Source organism: Nannobrachium achirus (assembly GCF_963921795.1).
Source record: "Nannobrachium achirus genome assembly, chromosome: 18".
Lineage (NCBI taxonomy): Eukaryota > Metazoa > Chordata > Actinopteri > Myctophiformes > Myctophidae > Nannobrachium > Nannobrachium achirus.
In genome coordinates, this window is record NC_137825.1 from 22,990,033 (window position 1) to 23,015,649 (window position 25,617).

General features: G+C 43.3%; 1 protein-coding gene across 1 annotated transcript; it reads right to left on the bottom strand.

The window, feature by feature from the left end:
- Positions 1-15,074: 15,074 nt before the first annotated feature.
- oat (ornithine aminotransferase) lies at positions 15,075-25,031 on the bottom strand. Its single transcript, XM_080747675.1, has 10 exons — positions 24,942-25,031; positions 20,173-20,405; positions 19,584-19,808; positions 19,289-19,384; positions 19,037-19,164; positions 18,795-18,917; positions 18,525-18,653; positions 17,679-17,792; positions 17,280-17,424; positions 15,075-17,136 (listed from the first exon to the last, which is right to left on the bottom strand). The coding sequence occupies exons 2-10, from the start codon at positions 20,384-20,386 to the stop codon at positions 16,976-16,978; spliced, it is 1,335 nt and encodes a 444-aa protein (XP_080603801.1). The 5' UTR covers positions 20,387-20,405; positions 24,942-25,031; the 3' UTR covers positions 15,075-16,975.
- Between the last annotated feature and the right edge of the window lie 586 nt (positions 25,032-25,617).

Below are 25,617 nucleotides of genomic sequence, written 5' to 3' on the forward strand. Positions count from 1 at the left end.
AGTGTCACGTTTACAGGAAACGGCGGAACTACCCGTCACTCACCTCCTCGCCATTCTCTCCCTCCATATCCTTCCTTCTCTTCTTCCCTCCCTCACTGCTCTCTCCCTCTCTCCCTCCCTCCCTCCACCCCGTTACCACAACTCTTCAAGACTCCTTCCTTGTGTAAAGTGTGTGCTCTCCTCTCCAAGGACCGGCGGAATGACTGCGCGGCGTTTTTGGGCCTGAAGCCCGAATTCCTGTGGGCACCATTATAGTCCCATTTCCACTGGTCATTTTTCTTCTCGTGCAGCACATGAGGCGAGGCCTACATCCCACTGTTGTCCTTCTCCTCTTCCTCCTCCTCCCCCAAGTCCTATCCTGTGCTTCTGCCCCAGCCTTGCATGGTGTTGAGTTATAAGCACGGCACACTGAGGCTTTGTCTGCAGCTGTTGCGGTCAGAGAGACGCGTACAGCACAGTCCCTGCGGAGCATTGGCCCGTGCATGCCCTTCACAGAGTTGATGGACGGCCATTCTGGTTGACCAGACCAGACAAGGGGGGCAGCGGCGGGAAAAAAGTGTTGCTGTCTGTGTCTGTGTGGTTGCGTCCGACCTCCATGCTACCCTACTTCTTGGGAACAGGAGGGCGGTGTGACTGTGTGACCTCACTTGATTGAAACTCACTTTACCGAAAGGAAATTGAGTTTTAAAGTTCACTGTTGCAACAGCTCTGCAGCCGTCCTTCCGCTCACTTTAACCACTTGATTTATACTTTGTTGTATGACTGTGTTGCGCAGTGTAAATACAATAGCCAATCTACACAGTATAAGCCATCAACACGTCACATTACGATGTGTTGTGAGCTTGTAGATCTCCTATTTCCTAACAAATGAAACATTTTGGTTATAATGACATGGCTCAAAATAAGGACACTGGGTTGAAAGTGGTTAAGGTCGATGCATACTGTATGAATATTTCCAATGTGGAGTTTTATTCAAAAAGCAACTATTCATGTGTTCTCACTTAAAATTCAAGCAAGGTTCGAGTTAAAGTGTAGGGAATTCAAGTTCGAATTCACGTTGCTTTCAGTGGCATACTTTCATATCTTCTTAATTCTCCTCGGGGGACGAGGTATATATGTTCAGAATTCTGATGCTCTCCGACTCAGCTTCATTTGAAACATATTTCAATGGACCCTCTCTGCCAACAGATTCACCTCCTGTGACCTTAGTTATGGCCAGGGTGGCCATAACTTGTTAACATACAAGCTCAACCCATTGATTTATTACATACGTAAGTTCTACCGGTTCATTTATTTCATACCGGTTTACGTTCATGCACACTCAACCCAAAAATCCAGCATTGATCCTGAATCTTTTTTGAGCCCACAGATTACTGATGTTGATGATACAAAAATAACCAGTAAGACTCCCTAATCGGGAGATAAGCGACCGTCAGGTTGCATACACAAACTTTCGAAGGCAATGGTAGGCAATCAGGAGGGAATATGGGAATGGAACAGATCCATGTTGATGACATGACTTTAGAGATCACTACCCTTTGTGTGATTTTAGCGCAAAATCAGTAGGAGCAGTGTCCAAAAATGTAACTTATTTATAAACTCGACATGACTATTCTTTTACAATTGAATTGTGCCTCTTGAATACTAAACCCCCCAGACAACTAACTCCTGTGGACGATGAGATTGAGTGAATTTGAAGCTGAACAGGTACATGATTCATACTCTTGTCTCCCCATCACAGCTATTCTGCATTCAGTACCGCAGCATCCCGGAGAGGCATCCATCATTCAGATGCTATCTGCTGTGATCCATTGCCGTTTTGTGCATGATCACTAATCTATAGCCTAATTTAGCTATACGCCGTGGTACACCATGGACAGATTATGGACCGGGCCAACAGGGGCTCTTATCTACCAGGGTCCCCAGGCGGGCACTGGTGCTGTGCGGCGAATCAACAACTTAATAAAATGTATTTAGGTCAACGCTCAACTATGTGGGCCCCTCAGCCTACACAGTAGGATACCAAGACCCCTCCTGACTAACAGAACTAATGTCTGACTTTAAATTAGATATTTTTATCTATACAAATACTGTACGTTAGGCTGTTGACTTAAAAACATCTACAGGTGTTTCTTGACTCACACATGCCTAACAACTTCAGAACTTAACAGGGGTAAGTATTAAGATTGGGTGATGTATTCAATGTTTTATACAAACTCCCAATGTTTTGCCATTTCCAGAATAGAGTTCTAAGGGTGAAGAATAGAAAGAAACAAAGAAAACAAAGTCAGATAACAAAAAGAGGGTACATATGTCAGATAGAGTAAAATATATATGGTAGGCACATGGTCAGAATAGAAATAAATGAGCTTATTGTGCAAGCAGAGAAACATTTGCAGCAGACATACTTTAGAATCACAGCAGTCTCTTATTATGCAGGTGAGAGACAAAATGAGCAGCATATATCATCATCATTGTGCTGAAAGTGATAGATATTAGTAGCAGCTAATGTGGCTTTTAGAAATGTGCAGAATAAAAGTATTACTTTTCCCCAAAGACATTATTAAAGGTCCAAAATGAATGTTGGCTCTAGTAGTGTGTTCAGCGAGTTTACTTGTCAGTGTCAGTGTCAGTGTGGATGGAATAATGGCTGGGTTTTATAGCCTGGCTGTGCAAAGTGAATTAATTCATCAATCTACCACGAAATATTAATCACTTTTTGATTGATTGATTGATTGATTGATTGATTGAAGACTTTATTAGAAGTTTGCATAGGAAAAGGTACAGTTTCATGACGGTACAGTTCACTGGTACAAGGTCTACTAAAAGGAGATCCATGAAAAGACTAAGCTTATTTCCACTGGAAACCATTGAAGTATCTCATATAACATTGAATGACAGACAAATAGAACACAGTACTATGCAGTAGATATGTAAAGAAAAACAAAATAGAAGACAGTAAGTCAAAACAAACAGTATATACAAAGAAGGGGCAGGGGAGGGTAGGGTTGGGCTAGATTCTTTTTTACCAGTTGCGAACGGCTGCTGCCTGTAAGTGGTTTTTCAGGGCAATTTTAAAGGATGCTAGTGATCCACACTCCTTTGTGGCCTTCGGTAAGGCTTTCCACATTTTGGTGGTATAGCAGAAAAAAGAGTTTGACCCTTTGTTGGTTTTGACTCTGGGTTGAAAGTGATCTGTGGCGCTGCCTCTGGTGTTGTAATTATGGACATCCTTAATGTTTATAAAGTATTTTGACAGGTACTTGGGTATCATAGTGGTGTAGTGTATCTTGTACACCAGGCCCATTGCAAGTTGCTGTACTCTGTCAACTACTCTGAGCCACCCCACTCTTAACTGGTGAGTAGCGGTGAGGTGAGTCTGATAGGGAAGTCTAAGCAGGACCCTAATTAGTTTATTTTGGGCTGTTTGTAGTTTAGTTTTCAGGGCTTGTGGGGCGTCACAATACCATACGTGGACTCCGTAGTCAAAGAGGGGCTGGATTATTGCACCAGCTATGGTCTTCAGTGTGTTGGAATTGACCATCGGGGCGATCCTCTGTAGGAAACGAGTTCGTTGGTTGATTTTATTTATTACTTTAGAAGTCATCTTTTCACTGGAAAGATTAGCTTCAAGGATACATCCTAAGTAAGAGATTTCGTTTTTTCGTGTTATGACCTTGTCACCCACTTTGATTGTGAAGTTATCAACTTTTTTGAGGTTATGATTTGATCCAAAGAGGATGGACTCTGTTTTACCCAGGTGAATTGATAATTTGTTGTCGTTAAGCCATGTGCAGATCTTACTTAGTTCAGAGTTAAGTGTCTTCTCAACCTGCAAGTGGTCCTTGCCCGAGACTAGGAGAGCCGAGTCATCCGCGAACAGGAACAGGTTGCAGTCACAAGCAGATGCCATGTCGTTCACGTATATTAGGAACAACAGAGGTCCCAGTATGCTACCTTGAGGAACACCACAGTTTACCGGGAGGGGGGGGGACAGGGTACCGTTAATCTCCACCACCTGTTCCCTCCCCACCAGGTAAGACTGCATCCACCTCACTGCTGCGCTGTCAAGACCGATGGCTTTTAGTTTCTCAATCAGAATAGAATGATTTACGGTGTCAAATGCCTTCTGGAGGTCCATTGACATGACTGAGTCTCTGTCTGTCTGGTCCGGCTCCACTCGACCACGAAATATGCAGGTTGTGCAATGAACTGGACTGGCGGTAACGGTAACCACTTGAGCGCTTCCAGCTAGGCCATTAGCAGTAGCAGAGGTTTTGTGATGTGGAGGTGGGAGGTGTACTAGTGCGCCATCTACTGGCTGAATGTTGACTGGTGCGTTCTGTCCGGGCTGCGGCTACTGTATGGACTGTGGAGTCAAATGTCGAACTATCTTTAGAGTTTCTACGGGAAGTGGAGGGGGAGGGGGGGGCTTGGAGGGAAATGTTCCCCAAAGAGCACTAAATATAAATAAGTACATAATAGCCTATAAACAAGACATACGGGCAGTTGACAGTTTGCCATGGTTACTCATTGAAGTTGAATCTCCATATATGGAGATAACCTACGCATCACACTAAGTCTGACCTCACCAGCCCATATTTGGGCATGAGCAACTTATGTCTCCATATATGGAGATATGATGACATCACACAGTCCTCAGCCGATGATGTGGCGTTATGTCATACAATACACAAACGAGCCCTACAGTATAAAGGGGCAGTTCTTGCCAGGAAAGAAGCATTTCTTCGACTCAGACCTTATCGCCAGGGTTGGCTTATAGCAGCTGTCGGTAGGACCATATATGGATTCTGTTAGTGTGGATCTCCTAACAGGGCATCATCTGGGATACAATCCCTTTTATGCCCATATATGGAGATCCCTAACAGAATCCCTTTCATGCCCATATATGGAGATCCCTAACAGAATCCCTTTTATGCCCATATATGGAGATCCCTAACAGCATCCCTTTTATGCCCATATATGGAGATCACTAACAGCTAACAGAATCCCTTTTATGCCCATATATGGAGATCCCTAACAGAATCCCTTTTATGCCCATATATGGAGATCCCTAACAGAATCCCTTGTATGCCCATATATGGAGATCCCTAACAGAATCCCTTTTATGCCCATATATGGAGATCCCTAACAGAATCCCTTTTATGCCCATATATGGAGATCCCTAACAGAATCCCTTGTATGCCCATATATGGAGATCCCTAACAGAATCCCTTTTATGCCCATATATGGAGATCCCTAACAGAATCCCTTTTATGCCCATATATTATAGAGAAATCCCTGCTCTGAGTATCTGACATCAGTGTGATGTCACCTGTTTATGCCCATATATGGAGATCCCTGCTCTGCGTATCTGGTAGCTATGGTAAACAGTTGGTTGCTAGGGTAAAAAAACATGGTTGCTATGGTAAACAGTTGGTTGCTAGGGTAAACAGTTGGTTGCTAGGGTAAAACCATGGTTGCTAAGGTGGTTGCTAACGTACACTAACAGACCAGCAACAACAGACTGTTGCCACAGCAACGTACACAAAGGTTTGTGTACACATGTGGTGTGATGTCATACTGATGCGGAGATATGAGCAGGGCAAAGGTGTGACGTGTGACGTGTGACCGACGGACGGACGGATGGACGGACGGACTGCCGGTGGAGGTTTTCATAGTAAACTGCTCCCTGACGGTCGCAATTACACATTTGAATCAATTGTAACTATTTCAGCCCATAGGGAATAATTAGAAAAATAGAGATGAAGTCTTCATGAAGTGAAGACTAAATAGACTAATTAAATTACTTGTTAAAATTAAGATTTTTGTGGCTGTGGGCCTGGCCTGTGTGTGTGCGTGCATGCGTTTGTGTGTGCCGTGGCATGGGGGTGGCCGGGTGGGGATCTGGGGATCTCCACAAATTACAACAGCCATTAGGTATAAATCAAAAGCGTGTGGCAACCAGAGATTGTTGTTAGTGTCACTGTCTTCAGATGTATGTACTGGCGCAGTGCAGTGGCTGAATGGCTGATGTGTCCATCTGAAGGCCCCTACGGCCCTGCCACCACCACCTGAAAATAGCTGATATACAAGTTCACAACATGTTGCACTGCCATGTGTTGTGACCTTGTAGATCTGCTATTTTGTGTATATTACTCAGCCAGCAACTAAGTATAAATCAGGCATAACCCTTCGCGATGACCCATGCATTTGATAGGGTGCACCACTCAAACGTCATAAATTGAACAGACTTTAATGCAAAAAGGCACATTAATGTATAGGCACAGACGGGAGGCGCCAATACTCCCTCCTGGTTTATCTGTGGAGATGGAGGAGCAGGGGTGTCGCACCAAATTCTGGGCCCTGGGTAGTGGGTACAAGGATTCACTTCAATTATTTTGTGCTATAACTATTGAAAAATAGCAGATATACAAGCTCACAGCGAGCTTGTAGATCTGCTATATCGTGATAATGTGTGCAAATCTTTGAATATTTCAAATCCTTCTAATGTTTCTATGTCAGTGGCAGTGGTGCTCAAACTTTTTCAGGTGAAGGATCCCCAAAATGATATGTATTTGGCCACGGACCCCCATCTCAAAATATTTAGTTCCTGGCACCACCCAGAAGCAAAATTTCAGTTACACTCGCTTATATTCAAAGATTTGCACACGTTTTCACGACTTTTAAAAAATAGCAGATATACAAGCTCAGTGCCGCTCTGTGAGCTTGTATATCTGCTATTTCTCAATAGCTAATGTATAAAATAATTAAGGCCCCTCCACCTTGGGCCCTAGTAACTCAGTCCCACTTTTCCTCCCCTTGTGACATCCCTGTGGAGGAGAATTGGATGGCCTATCTTGCTGCAGCAGCACAACAGTCATAATTCTTCACCTGGCAGCTTATACTCCCCCGACCTAATGGATATGGAGTTTTAACATTCATCCTCCCCTTAACTCTCAGCTTCATCTGAATTTAATTATTTTAGGCAAGTTAGTATTGGCTACGGCTCCTCTAAGTGTCTCAGAGTGTTTTGTTGATTTCATAAGAAATGGATAGGCTACTATACTGGACAAATGGATAATGGATGGGCTGGCTGGCTGGCTGGGGGGGAGAGAGAGAGAGAGAGAGAGAGAGAGAGAGAGAGAGAGAGAGAGAGAGAGAGAGACAACACAAGATAGAAGACAAAGGGAGAGAAAGTCACATAAACAGGTACCAATAGATGGAGAGAGAGAGAGAGAGAGAGAGAGAGTGAGAGAGGTGGCACTCCAAAACAAAACAAGACAGATGAGTGAGAGAAAGTCACATAAACACATAGCTAGATGGACTGACAGAGAGCCAGGCTGAGAGACAGATATAGACAGATGGAAAGGCAGAAAGTGGAGAAATATTCAAAGAGCTGAGAGAGAGTGCCATCTGTTCTGGATAAGCCACTCCTGTCCATGTGAGGCCTTCTTGGTAAAGACAATTACAGAGGAATGAATCCTAATTGCTGCAAGAGATTGGAACCTCCTGTCTTCTGTGATGCCAGTCTTCCTCCTCCAGTCTTGAATGGTTGGCATGCTGCTTGTGTGAAGGGAGAGCAAGAAGCCGTACAGGTGGAACTAAGCATCAGTCAGCGATGTCAAAATGCCCGCCACAGCCAGACAGTTACTGGCCCCCAGGGTTCCCCAATACCTCACCGAGCGGTGGCCTGTCACTGCCACGCCAAATATGGAGCTCATTTGTGGAATACGGTGTGGCCTCCCCGTCACCGCAGTGTGGGATGCGGGGTCCCCCCTGTGTGCGATCAAAGCCTGCAAGAGAACTCAAGCACATTTCTCTGTGTCACTCGGTGATAACCCTCACTTCTCCTGCCAGGAAGAATTCCCCTCATATTTCACAGGCAAACTCCGGGCCGCGCTCACAGCTCACGTGTCCCGGCTGCACCGACCGGTTCACATGAAATAACGACCTGCTCTGCACCTTTCCTGCCAACCACAGGTCACCTGTTTTGACAGGAAGTAACAACTTGCAACCTGGTATGCCTACTTTGGGCATGTCATTAGGCAAAGAAAATTCAAAGATTGTATCATTCAGTTCTTGCCCTGAAGAAGACCGTGAAGGTCGAAACATGTTCGTTTTAAAGAAATAAACGTTGTTTTAACTTTAAGTTCCTCTCCTCCTGACTCTGAGTGCTCGGGTCCCCTCGTACTTTTTTAACAGTGTTTTCCCACTGATCCTGGCAGCACCACTTACTTTTTAAGACGTTTTTATCTCCATTGAGCACCCGGTTGTTCTCTGTTTTTTCCATTGTAAGATCATCATTGACATCATTGATGGGGATTACATAGCAATATAAACCACAGCCTTTGTCTTCTTATAAAGTTAGCTGAAACAGAAGCCAATGGATTAATGTAATTTAAGTGTGAAATTACAACCGATGACAGGATTGATATACTGTAGGTTTCTGAACTGTCCACATCTGAGAATGAGATGCAGAGGAAGTAGACATAAATAGTGCCATCTTATAATGAGCATTAGAGAGTAACAACTAACAAGTATATGAACATAAGGTTGAAAATGGATGAAGTACTCCTTCAAGTGGTTAATGAAGAACAACCTTCACAACGCTGATACATTTTCAAAACAACAAACCAGAGCAAAGACTTGAATAACAACATGCCCCACAGTAAACTAATTAGACTTACATCATCATCTTCCTTGTACTTTTTCTTAATAATGTAAAACCTGCCTGCACAGAACATTCTGGAAATGATAGCGCCTTTATTGAGATATTTTTCTTAGAAACAGTGGAAATGGGTAGCTATGTTGTAGTTTTAAATCTTTAATTAGTAATGATTAATGAGTGCTGCAACTCTTTTGCCAACACTTTCTTAGTTATACTCACTGACTCTTAATTACCTAAAAAACTAATTAAGACCAATGTTTCTGTGCTCACACAAAAACACTCTTGGGTAACCCTTTCCTTAAAGACCGTATCTGTATTGAATTATACCTTGATTACCTTCTGTTGCTATAATCCTTTATTGAATTCTGTCTGCCATGCTTTTTTTGGTGCTTATGACATGCCATAACATTTTTTTTTTACTTTGTAGACGGATGTACTATGTTTTGAACAGGTCTTAATGCATTGCAAATATAGTCCTTGTTTGCTTGAAGTAAAGTGGGAACTCTTCGGTCAATAAATCGTGATGTAAAACTTTATTAAAAAAATCACACCTGTGTGAAGTGAGTGGTGCTCATAATGATGATGATGATGATAGATAGACCCGGGGGCAGCCCTCTATTCAGAAACACCCCTATTCAGAAATACCCCCACTGAGGTTAAGGTTAGGGTTAGGTGACACCTCTATTTAGAATAATGGAAGTCAATCTTCTGAATAGAGGTGTGTAACCGATAGACCCATAGGTTAGACCTACATGACGTCTCATCATTATATTGTCCAATCAGAAAAGGGACATACGGATACATAATACGTATTTGATGGCCTGTCCATTTTGCATGGACATACACACAAAGCCACATATTGGAGCGGCTAGCACCGATCAAAAGTTGGTTATTGGTATACTCATTATTCAACTCAAAATTAGTTATCCACAGCCAAGTTCTCATATGGGGTTTCAGGCACTTGCACAGATTGCACACATAGACATCAAAGGGGGCTTGAGGCCCTGCCCTTTTATCCACCTGTAAAAAGTGCCCTCTCCAGACCATGAATGCAGTTTTTACTATGGTGAAAGAAATGCAAATGCCCTCCTTTCCATGCCATACCTGAAGGCAGCATTCAAGAGAATTGCCTTGTCCAAACTCTCCTGAACTTGAATGTAGCATCTGTTGAAATAATTGCCCTCTCTGTATAGAAATCCATGCCGTTACGCCACATCTTCAGTACTGACTTGATTACGCTTGTGGCATCAAGTACCGAAAATTGCCAACCTCCAAGCTCACAATGTGTCGCGCTGCAGCGCATTTGAGCTTGGAGCTCTGCTATTTTCAATATAATCACAAACCTCCTTTTAGAGATTTAGCCCCTGCCTCTCTAACATTCTCTGCACGTCCCTGTTTGATTTAACCAACCTGCACTGTTTGTTACTGACCTTTATCTCCTTGATGGACTCTGGTGCACTTGCACATGGACTACTACTAGATGTACAGCAACTTTGCCTGATGCCTGCCTGTTGAGGAAAACTGTTGGTAGACTACATACTGTCACTGTGTAGTGTATATTCACTAATAGACTCTCTGTGTACTAACTGCTGAAGGTCTCATCTAGTCTCTTACCTGTTAGCTCTTTTGTTTCATTGCGGTTGCTGCTATGACACTTGAATTTCTGTCCAGGGATTAATAAAGGTTTATCTGCTCTTATACTACACAACCTAGGTGTAGGTAAACACATTGCTTTGCCTAAAGCAGCCAATGATTTGAATGAGATGGCATGTCATAACCACCACACTACCGGTATATCCATCACCGTTACTGAAAGCACCATGATGTTCATAAGACATTGTAACGTTTTGATTTATTGAATACTTTATTAGACCAAAAAGGATAACGATAATAAAAGGATTATGAACAATTTTGATACCAAACCTTATAAAGTAGCCTATTATAGTCAAATTTAAACTTTTCCAATGTTATGGCTTCATACTGCATGCGTAACAATATCTATCTATCTGTAATGCATTATAGATATTATCTGACTCGGCATGGAGAGCGTTTTTCCTTTACCTCTCCAAACCTTTTGTTTTGCCAGGAGATTTCAGATATCATATCAGAACTTCTCTGATATAAGACTAGTACAGATATACCTCCTACAGCTGTGATGACCTGTGAAAACACACACACACACACACACGCACACGCACACGCACACGCACACACACACACACACACACACACACACACACACACACACACACACACACACACACAGACACCGGTTTTAAAGTTGTTTGACTTTACTAACCTTGCTACCACTGCCGTTGTTTCCACAGTTGCATGCATTCACACTACAGATATAGACAGTGTGAGTCACGGGGTCACAACTCAGGGAGAAGGAGTGCTGCAACGTTCCAACGACTGACTGACTGACTGAGTCAGTCAGTCAGACTGACTCACTGACTGACTGACTGACTGACTGACTGCCTGCCTGGCTGGCTGGCTGGCTGGCTGGTATGGCTGGCTGGCTGACTGACTGACTGACTGACTGACTGACTGGCTGGCTGACTGCCTGGCTGGCTGGCTGGCTGGTATGGCTGGCTGGCTGGCTGGCTGGCTGACTGACTGACTGACTGACTGGCTGGCTGGCTGGCTGACTGCCTGGCTGGCTGGCTGGCTGGCTGACTGACTGACTGACTGACTGACTGGCTGGCTGGCTGGCTGGCTGGCTGGCTGGCTGGCTGACTTGACTGACTGACTGACTGACTGACTGACTGACTGACTGGCTGGCTGGCTGCCTGGCTGACTGCCTGGCTGGCTGGCTGGCTGGCTGGCTGGCTGGCTGGCTGACTGACTGACTGACTGACTGACTGACTGACTGACTGACTGACTGGATGACTGGCTGACTGGTCAGGCTGCAGTGCTGTTTAGTCTGATTTATAACTTCCCAGGATGACAGCTTAAATGCCCCTCTCTCTGACAGGGCAAACTGCAAAAACTGTGTCCAGGAATCTTTAAGTCACGAATATATATATTATAAAGTACTGGTGGCTTCTCTTGTAATGCCCACTATGCCCATATTTCTCTTTTAGTGTTGTCTTTTGTCTTTGTTTCAGGCATATAGCCAGGACCTAACTGAAAATGTGCTTGTTCACACGTGCTCACAGCTATAGTTTTGTGATGGAGTAAAAAGCCCATGGCAGATGACACCATTGTATTTCATGAATTCAAACATAAACGACCAAACTTCAAAATCAATCATGTCGACAGCTGCCAAGGAATAAACAAATGTGCTCGTTCTGGAACATATGGACTTATCACCAGCACTAATGGCAGTGCAAATCACTGATTGAGTTTGAGCATGTGCACGCCGCCATCTAGTGGTTGAAATGTAATAATGAATCCAGGATTCTGTGTTGGGAACTCTTGACAGCATACAAATGTTGTAACCGATGTTTTAAATGGTAAATAAATAATAATGGTAACTAGAAAGATGCAACTCTGGGAAATTGCAAGTGTGGTTCCCATGACACGAGTCACAAGGAATCTGCTGGGAAATGTATTCCGTCTTACCATTTGTCCCTTTCATGCCCATATATGGACATCTCTGTATCTGTCAGTCCTTGTTCCTATTTGAGCGGTGCTAACATTCCGTCCTTGTCCCTTTTATGCCTACTAGAAGCTGGGCCGCCCGACTCGGAAACAATGTAAATAGGGAATGAATGCCCCGCCCTTTAATGCAAACCCCATTATACCTGATTTCATAGGACCCGTTTTGACCATCTGTCTGCCTGTGTCCATTTATGCCCATATATGGAGATATCTGTATCTGTCTGTCTGTCTGTCGGCGTCCATTTTATGCCCATATATGGAGATATCTGTCTATCTGCGTCCATTTTATGCCCATATATGGAGTATCTGTCTGTGCCTCCAACTGTGTTGCAGACACAGTGCCGGTTCCCCCTTTAATGCAAACCTCATTATACCTGTTGTCATAGGACCCGTTTTGAACATCTGTTTGCCTGTGTCTATTTATGCCCATATATGGAGATATCTGTATCTGTCTGTCTGCGTCCATTTTATGCCCATATATGGAGATCTTTGACCATCTGTTTGCCTCTGTCCATTTATGTCCATATATGGAGATATCTGTATCTGTCTGTCTGCAATCCATTTTATGCCCATATATGGGGGCATTCATTTTATGCCCATATATGGAGAACGCGCGTGCCCGTGGGACGAACACCCATATATGGAGATCTTTGACCATCTGTTTGCCTCTGTCCATTTATGTCCATATATGGAGATATCTGTATCTGTCTGTCTGCAATCCATTTTATGCCCATATATGGGGGCATTCATTTTATGCCCATATATGCCCATATATGGAGAACGCGCGTGCCCGTGGGACGAACGCCCATATATGGAGAACGCGCGTGCCCGTGGGACGAACGGTTCTCGAGATACGCGGATTACATATACATACACACTCACAGAGATTTTTTGTTGACTCATGTGGCGTACGTGATGTCAGAGCCTTTTATGAAGTGATGTCACAATGAGTCAGAGCTTTCGCCGATTTCCTCCGGAACAGCCTGATGTCAACAATCAACCCCGCATAAGGAGATTCCGAACGTTTCGCGCCGGTTCGGGAAAACCGCGCGATTTTATGCCCATATATGCCCATATATGGAGAACGCGCGTGCCCGTGGGACGAACGCCCATATATGGAGAACGCGCGTGCCCGCGGGACGAACGGTTCTCGAGATATACATACACACTCACAGAGATTTTTTGTTGACTCATGTGGCGTACGTGATGTCAGAGCCTTTTATGAAGTGATGTCACAATGAGTCAGAGCTTTCGCCGATTTCCTCCGGAACAGCCTGATGTCAACAATCAACCCCGCGAACGCGCGTGCCCGTGGGACGAACGCCCATATATGGAGAACGCGCGTGCCCGTGGGACGAACGGTTCTCGAGATATACATACACACTCACAGAGATTTTTTCGCCGATTTCCTCCGGAACAGCCTGATGTCAACAATCAACCCCGCGAACGCGCGTGCCCGTGGGACGAACGCCCATATATGGAGAACGCGCGTGCCCGTGGGACGAACGGTTCTCGAGATATACATACACACTCACAGAGATTTTTTCGCCGATTTCCTCCGGAACAGCCTGATGTCAACAATCAACCCCGCGAACGCGCGTGCCCGTGGGACGAACGCCCATATATGGAGAACGCGCGTGCCCGTGGGACGAACGGTTCTCGAGATATACATACACACTCACAGAGATCTTTTGTTGACTCATGTGGCGTACGTGATGTCAGAGCCTTTTATGAAGTGATGTCACAATGAGTCAGAGCTTTCGCCGATTTCCTCCGGAACAGCCTGATGTCAACAATCAACCCCGCATAAGGAGATTCCGAACGTTTCGCGCCGGTTCGGGAAAACCGCGCGTCGGGTCGGGTCGAGACCCGGCACTGCACTCCATGCCGCGGCGGGGAACGCGCGTGCCGAATCTGAAGCCGGTGGGACGAACGGTTCTCCAGATACGCGGATTACATACACGCAGACAGACACGCAGAGACTTCTCGCATTTATAGATAGATATGGATATCCCTATAGCCCATATCTTGGAATGTCCATATTTGGACATACTGTACTGTGTCAGTCTCATGTGGTCAATGAAGTCAGACATCTGATGCAGTAGGGGTTCAGTGTTTTGCTCAAGGACACTGCATTTAACCCAGGGGGAGCCGGAGATCGAACCGAGAAACTTCTGATTCCCAAGCGGCAAATCTACCTCCTGAGCCACTTCCCTATTCCCTTTTTGCAGACCCTCTGGGTCACAAATTGATTAAAATGAACACTGTGGGCACGGTGGCACAGTCAGTAGTGCTCTCGCCACACAGCTAGAAGGTCCTCCTGGATTCGATTCCCGCTGGGGACGTTGTGTTCTCGGCATGTTCTCTCCTCCGTGTCATCAGTGCCCATACCCTAAGTGGGGTTGGCAAAAGGGCCTTTCTGTGTGGAGTTTGCATGTTCTCCCCGTGTCTCCTAGGGTAAAAATACCCTCACAAAAACATGCAGTAATCCTGGTCTCTATACTGCCTCCCCCTGGCCAGCTGGGCGCCAGCCGGGGAAACTCCCCCCTGTCAGGTGAAAAGAAGCGGTTTGGACTCCTCATGCATAGAAGGAAGCATGAGGCAGTCCATTGCTCTCCCCACTGGTTAGCAGAGGGAGTGTAGCACCCAGGATTACGTTAGATAATTGGCACTGGGTGAAAAATGGGTTGCAAAATCGTGGGATAAAAAAAAAGAAAAAAAAAATAACACTGGGGAATAGTTATACATTAAAAATTAAGTCCACATCTTGATATCGGATAAAAGGACAAGGCAAAGAAAATGAGACTTCAATTATTTATTATGAACAGCGTGGTGACAACTTAAATACGGTATAGATATTGCATCTGAAACATTCAAACAGCAATAGTCTCTCATCACTCTTTTTTAATAAGATTTAACATTCTATTGCAACACCAAACAAACACTATACAGAATAGCTCAAAGCCCAAAGGGTCGGTAGCTACAGTATAAGAACATTAGTCTTTCCAACACAGGTCACTCTTGCAGAAATAATATATCCCAATTCCCAAATTATACAGCGTAAAAAGCTATAGATTTGCCCACACACTCTACTGTTCCACTGGAACTGTTGAAACCTCTGCAGCAATGCAAATAGATTATTCTTCATCATAACAATTCACCACAGTTATGTGAAATAACATTGGATGATCTAATGTACATACGTTATTATGTACTAGTTCGGAATACAAGAACGCTCGCACCAAAACACGCTCGCCCCGGGTCAAATCCGGACACCTCGGAACGGTCGCCACCAGGTATTCCTCAACGTAACCTCAGTAAAACTATGCCTAAACCTAACCTTATTCGTTCCTACAACTAACCTCAGAAAAACTGCCTAACCCTAAACTTATTCACCTTAATCACAGTAAAACGAAATGAGGAATACAAGAACCGATAGGGGCGAGTGTGTTTTGGGGTGAGCATTCCGGTTACCCTAGTTCGGAATTTCTTCACTTTAAGAGTGGTTAGTCAGAATATATATGTTTTAGTGGAAAAGCCAGTAGTACAGTAGTCAACATTTCACTTGATCAAGTGATACATTCACATTAATACCATTTCCAGTTTGTACAAAGTACCGTGCGTCCATCCGTCAATAACAAAAGGTGAGACCCATTTTACCCTGGTTTGTCTCACACTGTAACACTGAAATAGTAACTGGGGATTCTATGCTAGTAAACTGATCTCATTTCAGAACCAAAGGATTTTGATTAAACACATGATTGACCGCTTTGGTTCTGTCTTGGACTTGGTGTTTTTTGGGAGGTCTGTGAATTTTTGGTGGGGGAAGGAAAATAAAAAAGTGCTTCTCCTGCAGTCCACCAGAGGTCCTCTGAGTTCTTGCTGTCAATCACAAGCACGTACTGTAGTCTTGCCTTGGACTTTGACTTATACCACACTCTGTGTGAAGCTCTTTGTTGGATTTCTTTGTCTTTGATTATTCACTGGAGTGATTTCAGTTTGGTTTTTTTATGGAACAGGTTTATGATTGGGAGTGTCTTGTGTCACAGTGACCTCGTCGTTTCTGTTTCCAGTGTTTCATCTGGTCAATGTTTCCAGCATTCCAGAGCTTCTATGTTCCTAGTTTCATGCCAGCCTGTATCCTGTGCACCCGCTGTTCCTTGTTAAAGGACTTTAAATCGGTCATTCTGCCTCGGTATACCTACTAACCCCATGCCAGTAACATCCTGTCTTCTCTACAGCAGAAGATGTTACTTTTTTAATTTATTACAATGTAGAATTAAGAATAAAGTATAAAATCCAATGTAGGGCAAATCAAAATGTGTAAAGGTCCAGTGATTTTTAAATCACCGGGGATAAAAAGAATATGACCTAAATTTGCAGCCTTTTCTGAATTCGTGGGCAGCATTTAAAACGAGAAAATATATAATACTGTATGTATTTATACAGTATATTCAGCAGGCCATTTCTAAAATGACATTGAAAACAGTAACAATGTAGTCTCTTAGAACCAATGCTAAAACCTTTTTCAGAGAGTTCTGCTCTGGGGGCAAAAAAAAAAAGAATAAAAAAAGAAACCATTTCTTCAAATGGTAAATGATTAAAAGCGACTCAGACAGTTCATATCACTAGAGTGCGGCGGGCAGGAGAAGCAGGTCAAAAGTTGTTCCTGCGTGTTTGGAGAGCGAGCTACGAGATCGCTTAGAAGGATGCAATGGTTCTGTGGATGATGTTGACGCACTCGCGCACCTCCTCCTCTTTGATGATGAGGGGTGGGGCCAGGCGGATGATGTCACCATGGGTGGGCTTGGCCAGCAGTCCATTGTCACGCAGGCGCAGGCACACTCTCCAGGCGTCATAGTCTGTGGAAAGGAGGGCTTGTGTTATCATAGGTCAAAGTATTCGTCTGGAGGGTGACATACTGGTAATATTGACTAGTCGATGTTTACTCGACTACTTTGGACAAACAATAATGGTTTGTGCAGAGGTAGAAGGTTAACTGTACCTTTGGTCTCCTTGATGACAATGGCATTGAGCAGGCCCTTCCCACGGACCAAGGAGACGATGTCTTTTGGCAGCTTATTCAGCTCAGACCTGAGCAACAGGCCCATCTTTTCTGCATTCTCTGCCAACTTCTCATCCTCCATGACCTGCAGTGAGACAGAAACAGTAACTGAATAGAGCATACTGGTGTATAAAAAATCAAAATGTACAATATTAAAACTCAGTAGCCACGTAGGCAAAACAATAATTGATGTTGTGAGCTTAGTTATTCTTTTAATCTAAAATCAAAAATCCTCCAAGAAATCTGGATTTCTCCGCACGTCGATGAGAGCAAAAGGACAAGTCTATTGAACCGTCAAAGAGACGGTAGAAGGTGCAAAGATGACAGACGATCACTGACCTCTAGAGCAGCGATAGCGACGCGGCAGCCCAGGGGGTTGCCTCCGTACGTGGATCCATGCTCCCCCGGCTTAATGGTCAACATCACCTCGTCATCACACAACACCGCAGACACCTGGGAAGGCACAGAAACATTAGAAAGCCATTAGAGTCCAGAGGGAAGCGCACAAAGCACATATCAACAAAGATTCACGTGATTCATTCAAGTGAAGTGACGTAGAAATCCTACATCGTTTATGGACTCCATAGCGGAATTGAAACTCTCAAAAGATCACCAAAAACTTGACTCAGAAACAATGTTAAAAGATAATAGAAAACATTTATTTAAAGCGCTGTAACAGTCATACACAGGTACACACGTTTTACAACCAAGACTGACTTGCCCTGACTCTCAGTTCATAATTGGCTAAAGCAAAAACAATAACACATTCTTCTCAGAGCTAGTTAAAAAGCCAAGAACTCCTTATCTCCTTCACACGGCCATAAAACAAATGGGCCACTGACTGGCTGCCAGCTGTGACCTTCCATCCTATCCTCCCTACCTTCTGACCTACAACTGGTTCTCAGGACTCGCACTTAAACTCACAAATGTATTCACTACTCAGCAATATAACATAATATAATTTCACCTCATCAGAAGTCTGCACACTGCATAATAGCTCCCAATTTATTTAGAGTAGGTTATTCCTACTGTAAATACATTTTCACTGCTATTATACAGTATGCAGACTTCCCTTCTTCATCTTAAGGCACAGAAACACATCACAGGACAGCTCAAATTAAAGATTTCTATGATGAACCTAAATGTCAGATTAGAGGAGGTTACATGGTAGTATGTGATACTTACAGGGTAGATTCCTCCTGACAGGGCTTTACCCAGAATCACCACGTCTGGACGTGCGTTCTCGTGGTCCACAGCCAGCCTCCTGCCCGTACGCGCCAAGCCCGTCTGCACCTCATCGTCGATCCACAACACCTGGAAGCAAACCAGAGAGATCAGTACATGTAATCAAAATTGTCTTCGTAAGAGCGTCAGATAAAACAGTATCACAGAGAAACATTGTAGTTTTAACTCCTGTTCTTTTCTTATTTTGTGAAAGGCAGTGTAACAACTCACGTTGTGTTTGGTGCAAAGTTCTCTGACTTTGGTCAGGTAGCCCTGGTCGGGTACCACCACGCCAGCCTCGCCCTGGATGGGTTCCACCATGAAGGCTGCGACGTTGGGGTCTTGAAGGGCTTTCTGAGAGACAAATCCAATAGAAAACATCAATAAATAAACCATATGAAGGCGATAAGATATAATATATACAGTATGATAACATTCTTACTGAAGATAAGAAAACAAGAAAGAATGTGCACCTCTAGTGAAGGAATGTCATTGTAAGGGATGAGCTCAAAGCCAGGCATATAGGGACCGAAACCCTCGTAGCTGCTGGGGTCAGTGGAGCTGGAGATGGCGGCCATGGTGCGACCCCAGAAGTTTCCCTCTAATCAAGGCATAGTGGGAATAAACACGGATTAAAACATTGTCCCTGGATTACATTACTTTCTTTTTTGCATTTTATTCCTGGATTACATAGCTTTCTCTTTTGCATTTTATACTTGACTTACCTGCAAAGATTATTTTGGCCTGGTTCTTGGGAACGCCCTTGACATTATAGGCCCACTTGCGGGCCAGCTTGCAGGCAGTCTCACCACCTTCAACACCTGTTTTCATATAAAAGAATGAAAGATAGAAATCAGATACCTCTGCGTCGTCTGCAATGACCCTGTGAATGTATTGCTATAGGTAGGTACACGTGAAAAAGGACTTCTGATATACACTGTATACACTACAGACATTGTATGCTACACAATGACTTATAAAACATAATACACGCATTATTGGCAGGTGCATCTCTCTTACCGGTGTTCATGGGCAGGACTTTGTCGTAGCCAAACATTTTGGTGATGAACTCCTCGTATTCTCCCAGCACGTCATTGTAGAAGGCTCTGGAGGTGAGGGTGAGCTTGGAGGCCTGGGCGTTGAGGGCAGCGACGATCTTTGGGTGGCAGTGGCCCTGGTTCACTGCACTGTAGGCACTTAGGAAGTCAAAGTATCTGTTGCCCTCCACGTCCCACACATAGAGGCCTGGAGGTAGGCAGGGAGGCAGATAACGCGTTAAGATACAATTTACAAAAGGCAGAACAATGATTCAATGTTATTATACAGTCTGTATTAGTTACTGATATCGTTTCAGGGCCATGACAAATGACATGTTATTCTTTTAGCCCATGGGACCGATTTTAAAAACGCTGTCTAAAAAAGAGAAATTCCTGTTGCTATATACAGTCGTTTTTAAAGGTATAACAACGTAATGGCTTTCCCAGTCTTAATGGGTTAGCGTCAATATCTGACTGTACCTTGTGCTGTTTACATTTCTGTCTAATAAAGTATTCAATCAATCAATCAATGAATAAATCAATCAATCAATCGAACAACAACATGTACACACCCTCTGCCCTCTCCAACGCCACAGGGAGGGGATGATAGTTGTGGGCGCCGTACTTGTCTTCGCGGGCGAACACCTCCTCCGGAGTGAGACTCTGCTCCTTCCTCTTCTTGGAGGCAGCGGTGGAAGCTGGCCGCGTTCCAGAGTGAACGCCGCGAGCAAGCACAGGCGCCGCGCTCCTCAGGCTCCGGCTCAGCTTGGAGATCAACCCTTCCATTGAACTACGCCTACAGAGTCTGAGAGAGGGAAGAAAGGCAAAATCATTATGAGAAATAGCAACTATTGATTATTCTTAGTGATTATTCTAGCGATTTTACTTTACTTTTTTGATTAGTTAGTTGAATAATTGAGAAGCGTGTTGTTTTGTGGGAACTTGAGAATATATTATTATCAATGAATTGAGGCAAACAATTTCTAATTGCTCAAAGTCTTGTTAGAACCATATAACACTGTATAAAACCACTCTGTTTTCTACATTAAATGTAGAAAACAGAGACCAAATTTTGGTCTTACAACAGTGTAAAACGACTCAAAGAAAAGAGGACTGGTAGAGAGAGACTAGGACCAGGGGACCCGATCAGAATATACTTAACCAGCGATGATGTCTAACAGTGATCCAATCCAAGAGTTTGAAGACTGAAAGTTCTCTAATAGATGCAACGTTGAGGTGTAAATCAATGTCTTTGTGCTGTTTAGATACCCATCTGACAGTGTTTGCTCTCTCGTCACCATGATGAGGTCACGACTGAGTCATTCATGCTCAAATATGGAGATCTCTCTCAGTCATTCCCAAATAGGTAGTTCTGTATCAGTTGTGCCCAGAGTCCAGTCCATGGCGTCAGAATCTCGAGGTATGTTGGCAACTTTTTGAATGGTGCCAAGTGCCAACCACTCCTACGTTTCACTTTGTGTGCATGAGCACGGATCTCCATGTATGGGGATAACTGACAGAAGGAGATATGCATGTGTTTGATACCATTACTTAACTGCATAGTCAGGGTCAGGGACCACATGCAATAAATACCTTTACGGACCACCAGCGGCCCACGTGTTGAGAACCCCTGACTTACAGCATAAAAAGAATAATCACTGAGAAATAATCACTAAGAAAATAATCAATAGTTGCAGTCCTAGTCAATAACGCACCAAGCCTTTTCGAAGTTTGACTATTCATCGACTCAGCGCACTGGCTTTACAAGCCTGCTGAACCAGACATCTCTTTCACATACAGCACAATAGAATGAGCACGAAGTTGACCTTTGTTAACCTGTCCTGGACCCACATGAACTAATCCCACAGCATCCAGGCCATGTTGTTCTAGTGTGATGGCTTAACCCTGGTTTTTGACATTATCAAAACGAAGCGGATAAAAGTGTCAAACTTTTTTTTAGGCTTCTTTAGGACCTAACGAAGGATTTTAGCCTCACATCCTACTTAAAGCAGATTCTTTTTCTGGATATTTTCCTCCTTTATAGAAAGTCGATGGGAGCCCAACTTGATATGGATAATTCTATGGGTAAACATCAAAATAAAGTTTGGTACCCAAGGCTAAAATCCATCGTTAGGTCCTAAAGAAGCCTCAAAAAAGGTTTGGCGCTTTTATCCGCTTCGTTTCGATAATTTTGTTAAGCCAACCCACTATTCTGGTCAGGGACAGGGTCATTAAATAGTCATGATAAAGTGCTTTCTTTGGGTTTAAAGTTACAGACAACAAATAATTAAAGTCTTAGGTTTTATAGTGACCATTTGGGTAGCTAATGAACTGTGTCTTTTGAGTTGACATTTACACGATATGGTTTTCTGATATTGATATCTGATTATTTAAAATCCTTCCATGATATCTGATTATTTAAATCCCTTCCATCTAAAACCAGCTGATGCTAAAATCAATTGTCATAAAAATAAAGTAAGAACGAAATTGGTGATGTTTGTAAGTAGTATAAGTAGTATCAGATCTGGGGATCTTACACAGGACTTGGTTTAGGAAAATGTGTTTGTATGTTAAGTACATCTTATATCTGCCAATCAATCACTTCTGTTTTTGGAAATCCTGTCAGCTTTGGCGGTTTAGACGTTTCATGATTGCATTGTACAGTATATAATTTCTATAATTATAGCACTTTCCCTAGCCTCGACGACCTTATGCAAAGGCTAAAATGACATTTAGATAGCATGTTATGTAGACAGATGCCAGGTCATTGCTGACATGGCATCCTATACTATAGTCTGTATTGTCTGAGTTTTGACTTTTTGGGATATTCTTCTTCTTGGTTTATTTATGATCCTAGATTACTATTTCTATGCATTTGAAGTATTACCTTACGTTGTCCCTGCTTACCAGGCAAGTTTTAACTATGGTGAGAGAAATGCAAATGCCCTCTTTCCATGTCATACTTGAAGGCAGCATTGAAGAGAATTGCCTTGTCTAAACTCTCCTGAACTTGAATGCAGCATCTTATGCTGAAAGAATTGCCCTCACTGTGGTAAAATCTGTGTATGCCACATCTCCAGTATTGCCTTTTTTAGTGTGGTATCAAGTACTGAAAATAGCCGACCTCCAAGCTCACAACTTGGAGGTCTGCTATTTTCAATATTTTCACCAAAAGGCTCTTTAAGAAATGTCAGCCCCTGCCTCTCTAACATTCTCTGCATGAGGGGAATGGGAAGGCTGGTGTGAAGGAGAGGACATCCAGCAGACAGCGCTGGCCTGGAATAATCAATAACCTACCATGGTGAATAAATACACACAGCAAACAGAGAGCACCTGGGCCACGACTACAGCAAGTACGCTGACCTGAAGGGACTGTTTGATTTGTCACTGAGACGCCATCAAACTTGGTAATGGAAGATGATAGGTTGGCGTGGAGGTAACTCCCCAAGCACACCCCCTTTGCATCACACAGTCAGGAGCTAAATTAAGGACAGACACACGAGTTCTGCTGCGTAATAGGAACACACTCTACGTGTGCAGCTGCAACTGCTATTATCCATAACCACTTGAGCCATAATATGTTCTTCACTGTATGAAGAATAGGTCAAATAGCCATTTTTTTATTGTTATATGGTCTAACATTCCCACCTTGTATAACTATGCTATTATATTACCATTTGCTGTCATTTTGCATCCTTCCATGTCAGCATTCGTCCTCTTTGTATTCAAAGAATAGTGCCTTCTCGTATACTGTACACAACATAATACTATCGTATCATCCTATACTATAATCCTATCCATCTTTATTATCTCCACCGGGACGGAAGGCTGGGAGTTATTTTATTGCTGCTTGAACACCACTTTGAGCTGCATCTCTGTATGAAAACTGTTATTTAAAGTTTATGGACTTGCTTGAGCGGTATTTCTTCCTGACACATTTCACTAGGGTATACGCCACGGTATTTGTGTCAAAAGAAAAGAAAATGCTGAGCTGCTTGTGATAGAAGTCATACTAGCATGTATGGCATTGTTTCTTAGCCTACAATGATGTGGTCTAATATGCAAGTAGGACACTTTTGCTGGGTTTCAATACATCCCGTAGAATAATGAGTGGATAATAAATAAGTATCATTCTTCCATTATTGAGCTTACATTTTTGGAAGACTCAATGACACTTGTTGCCATGGCAAATAACAACACATCCATAGTCTGATCAGAGACAATGTGCATGTGTTGGTGACAGTTGGATAACATCATTTGGCTAATAAACTGCCTTTGTAGTTGAAATGGTAACCGGAAGGCTTGCCCCAAAACACACTCGCCCCATTTCATCGACCTCAGCGGTTCTTGTATTCTTTTTCTTGTATTTGTTTTACTGAGGTTAAGGTTAGGAATGAGGTCCTAACCTTTTTAGGCATATAGTGTTACAGAGGTAATTGGTAAATATTAAGAATAAGGTTAGGGTTAGGCATAGTTTTACTGTTATTATTGCCCACTTTTCTCACCAAGAAATACAGGAAAGGTGGGCACAGGGAATCTGGGCACCATCTTCTTTTTGCAAGACTTGTCACTGGGGAATATTGGGCATCAGGCAAAGTGGGCACTTTGGGTGAGAAGAGTGTTCTATCGAGTCTGACGTTTACTTATATATTCAAAAGTAAAAGTCAGAATCGATAAAAATACAGTCTTGATCCAAGGCTACTTGTACCCAGACTGTTTTGGTGCCCTTTCCTGTTACCGGTCAATTCTATTCAGCTATCATTCACCACCATCTACCTAAAGGATTTATTCAACCCCAGGTCAAAGCTATGGTGATGCTTTGACAGGCTAAGGAAGGCTGGGTACCATGATGGGCATGCCTGACCCTCCTTGCATAATGTTATTTGGTTTGTTCACAGTTCACACTGTCTCTGACAACTTATTTGGCTATCTATTGTATACTTACTTATCTTTAAAAAAAATATTATGATTATGATTATGATTGTTATTTTAAAATGCCTATCAGTGATACAGCAACTGGTGGCTATAAGTACTTAGTACTTACTTAGTTAGTAATAACTAGCTATAGCTATAAACGACTAAAGTTAACATGTTAACTTATCACTTATGCCATCTATTCGTCTTCAAAAATCTAGGACCACATCTGCAGACACTAGTATGCCAGCCTTGCCATATGGTGAGAAAAATTACAAGTCACTAGCCGATAACAATGCCATGCTTAATGATAGCTAATAGCCTGTTACTGTTAGCAAATAACAGTTATAACACAGTTCTTAGCTATTACAACCAAAAGACCATGCTTCTATCTATTTTAAAAATGGATCAAGAATAGAAACCGTACCACAAAATGCCAACGTAGTGCGATATCCTCCTCTTGATGTGTGTTCAGTCGAGAGACACCGCTATGATAGAGCTGACAGACCAGACAGGCTGGGAAGGTACAGTACGATCCCATAGCCCGGGAGTAAAGTCGTGCATCTTTGTACTGTGATTGGGTAGCTGGTTGTCAGGCAACCCAGGGCCGTGCTTAGCGATTTGGAGGCCCCAGGCAAACCCCAGTTTGAGGCCCCTGGGTCGGGAGCCATATGCGGGTCGCGGACCAATTTCTAGGGGTCGCGAATAAATACTCCCTTATGTTTTGTTTCCTATATTTTAGCTTTTAATTATTTGAAAATATATATATATATATTTTTTTTAATAACACAAGTTTAATAGCCTATAAACTCTAGCACTTTTTCAAAAGAATTCCAGAGAAAATAATAAGAGGAGGAGGGAGAAAACAGGGGTTGGGTGTTTTACTAAGGGACACTGCAACACATTGCTAACCTGGCCTGGAATCGTACCTGTGACAAGCAGGGATCTGGTTCCCTTGGCAGGCTCACTAACCACTCAGCTATGGATGGCCACAATGTTTGACATATAGAAGATAAAGAATGAGCTTCAACTTCTCTCACCAGAAGCAACTTACACAGGACAGGTAAAGTAATAAGAATAAGAATACTGAGTTAAACATTACA